This window comes from Stegastes partitus, unplaced genomic scaffold (genome assembly GCF_000690725.1).
Source record: "Stegastes partitus isolate 25-593 unplaced genomic scaffold, Stegastes_partitus-1.0.2 Scaffold1332, whole genome shotgun sequence".
NCBI classification, from domain to species: Eukaryota; Metazoa; Chordata; class Actinopteri; family Pomacentridae; genus Stegastes; species Stegastes partitus.
The window spans coordinates 121832-133144 of NW_007579063.1; the positions used below are offsets into that span (position 1 = coordinate 121832).

An 11313-nucleotide genomic window follows, 5' to 3' on the forward strand; every position below is an offset into this window, starting at 1 on the left:
AATCAGACTAACAACATATTTAAACACCCAGAATGTGATTTGACCGTTAAAGAAGTAGAACAGTTTTGTGGAGTGCGTATTTGCTGATGAGACCATTAGAACAGACGAGTAGTGAAGTGAAGGCTCTGAACACGGATTCCAGTTGGTTTCATTCACACACATCCAGACTGAGATCCAGGTTCACAGCTCTGCACAAACAGTTTCACATCATCGTACTTCACCAACACACACATACGATCACATTACTCTGGGTATAGTCGTGTTTTATTACCTGCTGCTGACTGACACATTCAAACACGCGTTTCCTCCTTCAGTCTGACTTCAGTCTGACTTCAGTCCAACTTCACACTTCAGCTCTGACCAACACAACCACGTTTTGAACTCCTTTTTCTCTTCATGACTCGTACTCACCACATCACATCCTGTTTGCTTTGGAGTTATTACTCTCTCTTTTTGTTATGAAGCTTTATTTGAAACAATCACAACATATATTACTTAGAATTAAAAATAACAACATGAAACATTTGTAGTTTTAAAATGTACCAACACATGGTGGAGATGTGTAAAAAAAAAAAAGAAAAAGGTTTACACAAGGGCAGAATGTACGATGGAGTATCAGGGCCATTAGTCGTAATTTTACAAGAATAAAGTCGGAATATTTAAACCAGTTGTTTTGGAAGAGGAAAGTTGTTAAAATGAGGGCCGTGGTGAAACTAATGCTGCAGTATAACTTCACAAAATGCTCCATGGCCCTCATTTTACCAACTTTCCTTCTAAAACAACTGGTTTAAATGCTACGACTTCATTCTTCTTATAATAAATAAAACGCAAAAGTCAGCGTAGGAAATATAAAAACGTTACAAGACAAGTAGGTATAAATAAAACAATCATGTTAGTTTATTGTAGTCGGTGGTTCTAGGAGGTTGGTTTAAAAAGAGAGCAATGATTAAAACAAACCACGTGTGAGATACCACATGTTAAAACTACACATGAAACAAATGCGGTTGTGTTTCATGTTTAATGGTTCACACGTTCATTTTCACTCGTCATCGAAGCTGTTCTGTTGTAACTTCAGCTCAGTATTTTCCAGCCACTTCACTCTTCTCTTACATGTTGTGAATAACCAGTGATAAAGTCGCTTCCTGTTCCAGCGAGCTCAAAAACACTCATTTAAACTTGTAGTCAGACGTTCAGACATGAGTTCTTGTTTCTGACTTACCGGTGATCAGCACAGGAGGAGGTCAGCCTTTCATTTAATTTTTATTTGTTTTGTCAAACTTGTGCTTTGTTGGCAGCCGTCCTTCCCTTTTCTGATACCGTGGGTGTGGATGTGTGCGTCGCTGTATGTGATGATCACGTGAGCTCACCTGTGTGGGTCGGTATCGCCTCCGTCTGCCATAAAACTGTGGCTCAGTTCATGCCTCGAAGTTGGACCGTTGATCCGACTATGGTTGATCAGTTCAGCTCAAGTAAGTTTGCTTTGATTTGTTCTTGGCTCTGGTTTAACCTGGTTTCTTAACCTGCTCCCTGTTCGGACGGCATCCTTCCCTCTGAAACCCTCTGAAGTAGATGCTGTAATCTGTAGTCTTACAACTCTGTCTGATTGAAACACCACCAACCTTTTGCACATTTCTGTACCTACTGGTCTTTTTAGGCACCTTGTTGCCGTTTCCTCGACTGCCAGGATTTGAACGCCAGTCGCATCTTTTGTACGTCGTTCCTTTGTCTGTCTGTCTGTAACATGTGTGAGCTCCTGGACACCTTGAATTTCATCAAAGGGGCTGAACAAAGTCTCTGTCCATCTACAGGGCTGTGAAAAAGGATTCGCCCCCTTCTGAAAGTCTGTTTTTAGCATATTTCCCCACTTTATTGTTTAAGAACATCAAACAAATGTAAATATCAGACAAAGATAACCAAAGTAAACGCAAAATGCAGTTTTTAAGTGATGATTTTATTTATTGAGGAAATAAAACTATTCAAAGCTACCTGGCCCTGTGTGAAAAGTAACTTCCCCCTAAACCTAATAACTGGTCGAGCCACCCTGAGCAGCTTCAACTGAAATCAAGTGTTTTCTACAACTGGCTTTGACTCTTCACATCTCGGTGGAGATATTTTGGTCCACTCTACTCTGCAGAATTGTTTTAATTCAGCATCACTGGAGGGTTTTTGAGCATGAACAGCCTTTTTCAGGTCATGCCACAGCGTTTCAGTCGGGTTTAAGTCCAGACTTTGACTTGGCCACTCCAAAACCTTCACTTTGCTTTTTTTTCAGCCTATCAGAAGTGGACTTGCTGCTGTGTTCTGGATCGGTGTCGTGCTGCAGAACCCAAGTGCACTTCAGCTGGAGGTCACCAACTGATGACTGAACGTTCTCCTTCAGGGTTTTCTGGTAGAGAGCAGAATTCATGGTTCCATCAATCACAGCAAGTCGTCCAGGACCTGAAGCAGCCCCAGACCATCACACGACCACCACCACCACCATGTTTAACTGTTGGGATGATGTTCTTTTTCTCAAATGCTGTGTTTCTCATGGCCTCCACCTCTGACCCTGCCTGGTGGCAGCCTCTCTCCTCTCCCTTCTCTCTCCCTTTCCTTTCCCTGGGTGGCGTGTGCGTGGCTGAGTGAGGTGCGGACAGGTGCAGAGCATCAGCTGATTACCTGAGTGGTCGTCTGCAAATGACTCACCTCCTCTCTCCATAAAAGCCAGCTTCAGGCCACAAGTCGACGCCGGCTCGTGAACTACTCACAGTGAGTTGACCCTGGCTCTGTTCTGCTTGGTTCTGTGCCTGTAATCCTGGAGAGCAGGTCAGGTTTTCACTGTCCCGTATTTAATGGATCAGCTGTTTGATGTATGAAATGATTTAAAAATCGTATTTTGTTCAGACCCAAAGATATTAAATTTTCTGTCACAGAGGAGAAAAAAAAACAGAAAAAATGTACTTTAGACATTTCTCTATTGAAAATAAGTCCTCTGACTGATTAAACAATTATAGAAATAGCTGCTATTTAGTTTTTAACAACTAATTGATGGATAGATGAAACTCCAGCAGCAGTCAGCTGTTTCTGTGACTCGTGGCAGCAGAGGGCGTCATCACAGTAGGAAACGTGGACTCATTTAACATTTACAAGCTTCAAAGATGAGATAAGACAAATACAAAACCTCTGAAGGACATGAAAGTGGCAGAAGATGAATACGTGTAAAAGTACCAAACGTAATGTGTGAAGCTGCAGCAACATCAGACTGTAGCTTTTGGTTTTTGTTCATTTTGTGTTTAAAAAAAAAACAAAAAAACATGAACTGGTGAAAACTCCCCAGGAAACCCAGAGTAGGAAGAGAAACACCAACGCAGACCTTCTGACCTTTAGTCTTGTCTTCCTTACGTCTGTGAAGGCTGACCTCCTCCTGTGCTGATCACCGGTAAGTCAGAAACAAGAACTCATGTCTGAACGTCTAACTACAAGTTTAAATGAGTGTTTTTGAGCTCGCGGGAACAGGAAGCGACTTTATCGCTGGTTATTCACAACATGTAAGAGAAGAGTGAAGTGGCTGGAAAACACTGAACTGAAGTTACAACAGAACAGCTTCTATGACGAGTGAAAATGAACGTGTGAACCATTTAACATGAAATACAAACGCATTTGTTTCACGTATAGTTTTAACATGTGGCATCTCACACGTGGTTTGTTTTAATCATTGCTCTCTTTTTAAACCAACCTTCTAGAACCACCGACTACAATAAACTAACGTGACCGTTTTGTTTGCACCTACTTGCCTTGTAATGCTTTTTTGTTTTTTTCTACTTCGACTTTTGTGTTTTATTTATTTTTAACCCTCTGAGCCCCAAAACCCACCAGTGGGTTTGAAAGGCACGTTGTCTTTCAGAAATCTCCAAAGTGACCCCATTTATCAGTCACAAACTGTAAGAACAGAAATAAACGCTGGATTTTGAGCTTATTTGGGGGTAATGAATCAAATCTAAGCTTAAAATCTTGCTATTTGATCAAAATCTCTTTTTCCTACATGCCTCACTTCAAACATTCTGCCAGAAACAACTTCTTTGTTCTGACCAGATTCTGTAAAAACCCAAACGCTGAGCTCCTCACCATAACTGAGCAGATGGTGGGGACTCCGCTGCAGACTCAGTCACAGGACAGAAATTCAGGGATGTTCAGCTGAACTGCAGGCAGTGTTAACAAAGAACAGAGGAGACGAGCACGGAAATGACATTTAGATTAGATTAGATAGAACTTTGTTGATCCCTTTGGTAGAGTACCTCAGGGAAATAGTTGTTTAAATGTGAGTAGTAAAATATCTGCAGAGTGTAGAGGCACCATAAGTTTTTTTAGCGTTGTTAACATCTGTGGAAACCAATAAATGTTGATCTGTTATTTCTATAATTGTGCGTTGTGTTGTTTATTATATGTTCAATACATGTTATCTATTTTATAACATACTTCAGTTCTCTTGTCACTCTGGAGTAGAAGGTGTTCATGTTAATTGTTAAGAGTTATCAGTATTATATGATGTGTTTTGTTTCAGGGTGTTGAAGCAGAAGAAACACAAAAGTGACAAATACAAATCCAGGACTGGGGCTGAAGAGTCAAAACAAGATTTTAAAAAACACAGACATACCCAGACAGTCCAACATGAGTCTCAGGAAGACGAACAGGAGAAATTGTGGATCATCTCTGTGCTTCTGTTGCTTGTTCGCTCCAGAAGCTCTGCCTGTGACACTTCTGGATGTGATGGAGCAATGATGAATTATAAAGGAACAGAAAGACAGAGGTCATGGTTGAGAGAAGATAATTTTCCTTCTCACCCCAGGACCGTTCAGCCTGCACGTTCTTGTAGGTCTCCATCCTTGGATTATGCAGCGAAAGAACAGGGTACAATTACTCCATGTGAGCTCGGTGATGCATATGAATTATGTGGAAGTCTTGTTTGTACAGAAGATACACCTTTGAATCCAAGGAGGGAAAGGAATGAGTTTGGAGCCAGTCGGTCAGACTGGGATGAGTTTCTTGATTATGAAAATTGTGTGGCTCAGTGTGAGACAAACAACGCTGACAGTACACATTCATATATATATGAAGGTTTACCAGAATACGATGATGTCGCTGAATCTGATGAAGACTATGCTAATGAAGATCATATACATGGAATTGTAGACTGTAATGCTGATGCTTACAGAAGTAGTTTCAGTTCTACACTGTCTCTGGCACAAGCTCCACTTCTTGCTGGTGGTGTTAGACTACAGACGGAGGATCTGGTGGAAATAGAGGAATCTGTTGGAGCTGTGAACTGTCTGGTCACAAGCATCCAGCCAACACGTCCTCAGCTCCACATCTCCTCCTCAGGTCCTGGTGGGAGTCCAAGAGCCTCCAGCAGCGTTCCTGGTTCTGTCAGCATTCCTTCACTGAGCCACATAATCTCTGCAGCAAACAACAACCCAAGACGAGCTGCAAGCTTACCTGACATGAAGCTGCAGAGCAGCTTTGAGGAGTTCACACCTGACTTCAGTGAAGACAACGAAGACGATGGAAGCTACAGGTTCCAGTGCTCCTGCCCGGGCCTGTACCAGTGCAGTGTGACCGGCCTGGTGTTTGACATGGAGGCAGAGGGGGACGTGGTTTACAGGACGGTCCCTTGGAACAGGAGGCTCCTGGTCCAACATCACAAGAAGCCTGCAGGACCCCTGTTTGACATGGAGTGTGTGCAGCAGTCTGTGCGTCAGCTTCACCTCCCACACTGCCAGATCCGCCCCACAGCTGGATCTCTGGCAGTGGCTCGCGTGACAGATGACGGCATCGAGTTCATCGCCCCTCTGAAGATCACAGAAACTCACCTCGTTATCAACATCACAGGCTTTTCTGCTTTCGGTATTGTGAAGGACGAAGACTCTCCCCCCGACCCGGTCTGAGCATTGGTTCTGCTGTTCTACAGGCCACCAGATGATCCAGATGTCACATCCGTCCTCAATGTCTTGTTGCTGCCGAAAAACGTTTCCCTGCGCGATGTGCAGCGCACCAGGAGGAAGTTAGTGGGAGAGGAGAGGTACATCGAGACGTCTCCACACTGTAAACTGCACCCAGATCAGGTCTACATTCTGTCCACTGCTCCTGAAGACGACTCGGTTCTCGTTCAGCCAACAGATGCTGAATTTGACGAGGACTCCTACGACAACTACTTCCCAACGTTCCAGGTGATTCTGGAGATGGCGATGAAACATATGAAGCTGTTTCTGAGAGACAGCAGCTCCCACAGTGTCTGGGAAAGACGAATTTGTCTTTCCTCCGCTGGACAAATGAAGACCTGTGCATCAAACCTTCCAAACGAGAAGCTGCTGGACATACGCAGCTGCTTCATCGACGGCACATCAGGACCTGTTCTCAATAGTCTGCTGGACAAGCTGCTGGAGAAAAGGGTGTTCACCGACTCTGAGAGGGAGTCAGCAGACGAGAAGCAAAACAGAAGAAACAAAGCTCGTTTTGTTGTGGACACGGTGAGAAAGAAAGGCGACGCTGCCAGTTCAGAGATGATCGACTTCCTCTGTGAGGTTGATCCCTTCCTCTGTGAACATCTGGACTTGATGTGAAGCAACATGAAGAGATGGAACAACAGAATAATGTGTAGAGGATCCTGAAGATAAGACACGCTTTATTTGCCACATACAAATGTATACACGGAACAGTGTGCACGGAAATGTGTTTGTGATGTGATGTGAACACATCATCTGTAGTGAATTGATGTTTGAAAAGTGTTGAATGCACCGATGTAAACTGGTGTGAGCGCTAAAGAGAGCAGAGGGCAGATGTTCAGGAATTCAAGAAATATGTTGTTGCACTGACTCAGGTTGACCTGGAACTCTTTGTATTTTCATACTCAAAAAAAACAAAAGTTTTACCTTGAAGGTCATTTTAAAGGTTAAACATTGAACAGCAGAATGATCAGTATCCCACCATCGTACAAAACTGTATCATCAGCATAAAAATGTATATTACTGCCTGATACAGATGAGACAGCATCAGCACAGGCCCCAGGACTGAGCCTTGACGGACACCTTTTAAAACTTTCACAAATTATGATTGAACGAATGACGGGTTCAGTATCTCCAGATATATAATCCTCACGGCCAGTGGCGGCTGGTGAAAATGTTTGGTGACAAATGGCCTTTTATTTTAAATCAGAAGTTAGAATATGAGTAACATCAGGCACAACTTTTTACAGGAATGCAAATGTTCTACCTGTGGAGGATATTCTCATCATAATCTAATTTCACATTATTCAGACTGACCAGAACTACATTTCAAAACCATTCATCAAACTTCCATCGATATTTACAAGATCTGTACAAACTCAAAACACATCAAGAATGAAAAAACACTGTTCAGGGCTGCAGACGAACTTTTTCACTGGTAGCACCAGTACGATCCACTTTCTCGTTTTGTTGCACCTCCCACCTGGTCAAAGGCAAAACACGTGACTTTCTGAACATTTTCTTATCGATAGATTCTCCGATGCTCCCTGAACGCCCCACACAGCAGACTGTGGTCGATGCTGCTGGTGGCTGTGGTGACAGGTGTGTGACCAAAACTGACTTAAACTAGGGCGCGCTAATGTCAGATTTGTCTGAGGTTAAACCCAGTTATATGTATTCTACACACGGTCTTTTCTATGAGCTGAAAAACAGCGAATCCAGGTGCTCTCTGTTTTTCACGAGAAGACCTAATTTTTAAGCGTAAATACTGCAGCACACCAAAGTTATAAAAGTTCTACTTTCCACCATTGTGGTCCACAAAGCAGCTTCTTGCGACACTCATACAGCTTCATGATCATCAATTCACACTCTCTCAAAAAAGAAAAGGTTGCAAATGCAGTCTGGAGCTATTTGAACAAAGCATTGGCTCGTCTCTCTTTCTGCTCAGCAAACTTCTCTACGACTTTTTGGTTGAAGTCACTCATCCCTGTGAGCAGTCTTTTCTCCATTGACAGCAGGCAGATGCATTAAGCCATCAGGCCAGTAGCTGTCATCTGGTGGAAGAGGAGGGGAAAGGCCGTGTGATGGCGTCAGACAGTTTAGATGTCCAACCACAGAAGACAAAAACAAATAAAGACAAAATGAATTGGCTTACAGCAAAAGTGGACGGGTCCCATGAGAAAGTCTGCAGCTGCCAATCAGAGCCGGGGCCAAGGTCACATGATCACAAAAGGTTTTTCGAGCTACATACGCACTCATGTGGCCGCGCCCGCATCCAGGAAGTGTAGAATTAGTAAACACACAGTAAAGACTAAGATTAAATCTGTTAATACTACAAATAATGTTAATATGGCAAAACATTATGAACGTTATTAATTTTATCATTATTTTGTTATAATTAATTAAAATGTAATTTTGTGTTTGAGAACTACTTTTTATCTTCGCCCCGTATGGACCAGCCGCCACTGCTCACCGCCACGAGATTTGGTGAGGACTCAGACAAAAATGTTTCCAGCAGATCCAAATTAACAAATGCCTCCAGTAGAGGCTACGTTTTTAATCATTGATCCTAGAAAATGGAAAAAAGTGCAGAGTTTTAGCCAAGTGTGATCTTCGGGTATAAGGATATATTTCTATTTTTTATGAAAATTGAAGTCTTTGGTCGACATTCGACAAACTTTTTGTCCTCTACTATCAGTAAAATCAAAGTATAGCACGTATGGTGAGGCATGCCTCCATTGTTTTGCTTTCTTCACATGAAAAATGTTGATGTGGAGGCCAAACACTGGTGTGAACAGTGATCTCTATATTGATCAGTCTGTGTCATTTTAGACAGCAGTGTTGCTCCACCACTTAAATTTTTTGTTGACTTTTTTGTTGTTTGTTACGCAAAACTAAGTTCTGTAAAATATTCTGGCTACATGTTGACAAGAGAACCTTCATTTTTGTTGCAGATATGATCAGCTTAAATAGTTCATCAGTCTATGTGATAATTGCTAGCTTTTTAAATAATGAATTGTAGGTAATAAATGTTGACTTATTTCTAATTACTTGTGGTTTTTGCTCCACTATGTATTTCTTTACAGATCAGGAAAAACTCCATGTCAACAGACTTTGACAACATCACACCATGAGCGATAACCACATACCGCTGTGTAGCGTTACCTTAGTTAATGAGGCGTTAGCTAATATAAAGTTAGCATGCAGTGTCTGTATAACAGTCTGTTCTCTTCATTTCATAGCGTGTCTCTGGGATGTGGTGCTTATTAGTTTATATTAGAGCTTTTATCCAATCATGTTTCAGCCGTCATGTGTTGCCATGGTCACAGAAATCTGCCCTGAGGCCTTCAGTTTAAAAGTGCAGGTGTCTGTAGCTTAAAATGTGTTGTAATGAAACTGTCGCTTTAACCAATCAGATTGAGAGTTGGCGGTCCCAGGACCAGCGGGCCTACGGTGAGCGGTCAGCATGTTCACGTCCTCTGATTGGACGGTCAGAGAGCCTAGCCAAAGCTAGCGGTTCCTGTCGCGACCTGCACAAGATGAAACTTTCTCATAAAAGTATTAAGTTTTTTGTTTTATTTTGTTTTGAGGTAAGCGAGCGAACGTTCTCATCTCTACAACGAATTCAAGCTTATGTCAGAAACCCAACTGGACCGAGCCGACTTTCAGCATCAGCCTCCATGGAGACAGAACAGGACTTACTGGTGGATTAGCTGCTCAACAGAGTGACTGAACTGTTTATGATGAAAGAAAGGAGGAAGGAGTCATTGGTGAGTAAAATATATAATATAGTCATTTTACTGGGTTGATATTGATGCTCCTGCTGGATGTGATGCCGCCGTGGCTGCAGTCAATGGAGACTGGTTGAACTGTTTAACTGGGTTTCTAGCTTTAGTAACAGCATTCATTCTCACTACATGAGACACCTGTCTGCGATGCAACGTCCTGCTATGCTGCCTTTCTGCAGAATACTGATGGTTTCTAAAGCCGTGGTGTCATAATGACGCTGTTAAGAGGTGGTTGGATTCAGGCAGGACGCCACTGAAGGCCGAGGAGGAAAATGCACGGTCCGCCACTGGTTGAACTGCAGTTTGACTCGTTGCTTGAACTTCATTTAGAACTGAGCAGCTGGTTTAAACCCAAACACGTTCTGATGTAGAGTTTACCGAGGCGCTCTGGTGAGATCAGATTTGTGAGACAGAAGCTGCGATCTGAAGGTCCAGAACATTGAAGCAGAGTCTCAGGAGCATCAGAGTTTCTCTGAACCACCATGAATGTGATCCGTTCCCTTCACATGAGCGCCCCCAACAGGATGTCTGCAGTATATACAGAACACAGAGACACAAGCTGGGTCCAATCTACCGAAGCAGAACAGAAACGTCCAGCCACACATGGTCAGACAGTTTAAGGACAGCGTGTGAAACAGACATTCTTGATGTAAACAAACATCTTTTTTCATTCAACTTATATAATAATAGACAGAAATGAATCCTTGTTGTATCATGTAAACAAACAGGTGAACTGTAAATATAAATATATATATATGACATGATATAACTGGTTGCTTGATCCCTTCATAAAGTTGTTCATAGTCATCATGATTGTGGGTTGTTCTGAGGGAACGTAGAACATGTTCACATCAACGTTAGACTTTTTATTTATTGTGTTTAATGATCTTGCTGTATATATTTTGAGGTGTGTTGCTACCTTCTTGGCCAGGTCACTCTTGTAAAAGAGATCCTGGATCTCAGTGGGTCTTAACTTGGTTAAATAAAGGTTAAATAAATTAAAAGATGTATTTTATCATCTTCATTTAGCTCTTGTGAAATCTTTCAGAAGGCCTGATTTTGGTGTAAACTGCAAAGACAGAATTCCTTTATTGTCTTTTCATACAGTCAGACAACAGTTGTGTTTATTAAAAGTACACTTAGAGATGTGCAGATAAAAACTGAAGTGTCCTATGAACAAGTGTGACCTACATCGTGTGCCTGTTGAAGTAGTGTCAGTGGTCCACGATGCAGCTGCGTGGACACATCTGGACGGACTCAGTGTGTGTTTGAGTGTTGATGAAAGCAGCTGCAGACGGACGTCAGCTCTGATTTTCTTTTCTCTTTTTTGCACAGCAGCCTGCATTTATTGCAGCTTTACAAGAAACAGGAGCAGCACAGGATCACCGGAGAAACGTGTGTAAATGTATGAAGGACGACAGACCTGACGGTCCTTCACCGGCAGCAGCTGTGTGCGGCAGGTAAACCGGAAGTGGGCGGGGCTTCAGGGAGCGGCTCTTCAGACCTTTATACGCTTCTAACAACGCTGTTACTGACCGAGGACTGAT

At 42.5% G+C, this 11313-nt stretch overlaps 1 protein-coding gene across 1 annotated transcript; it reads left to right on the top strand.

Moving 5' to 3' along the window:
• Positions 1 to 5112: 5112 nt before the first annotated feature.
• LOC103369803 (uncharacterized) lies at positions 5113 to 6596 on the top strand. Its single transcript, XM_008298616.1, is given in 2 exon segments — positions 5113 to 5165; positions 5252 to 6596. Coding segments are annotated over 2 exon segments (1398 nt in total).
• Positions 6597 to 11313: the final 4717 nt, after the last annotated feature.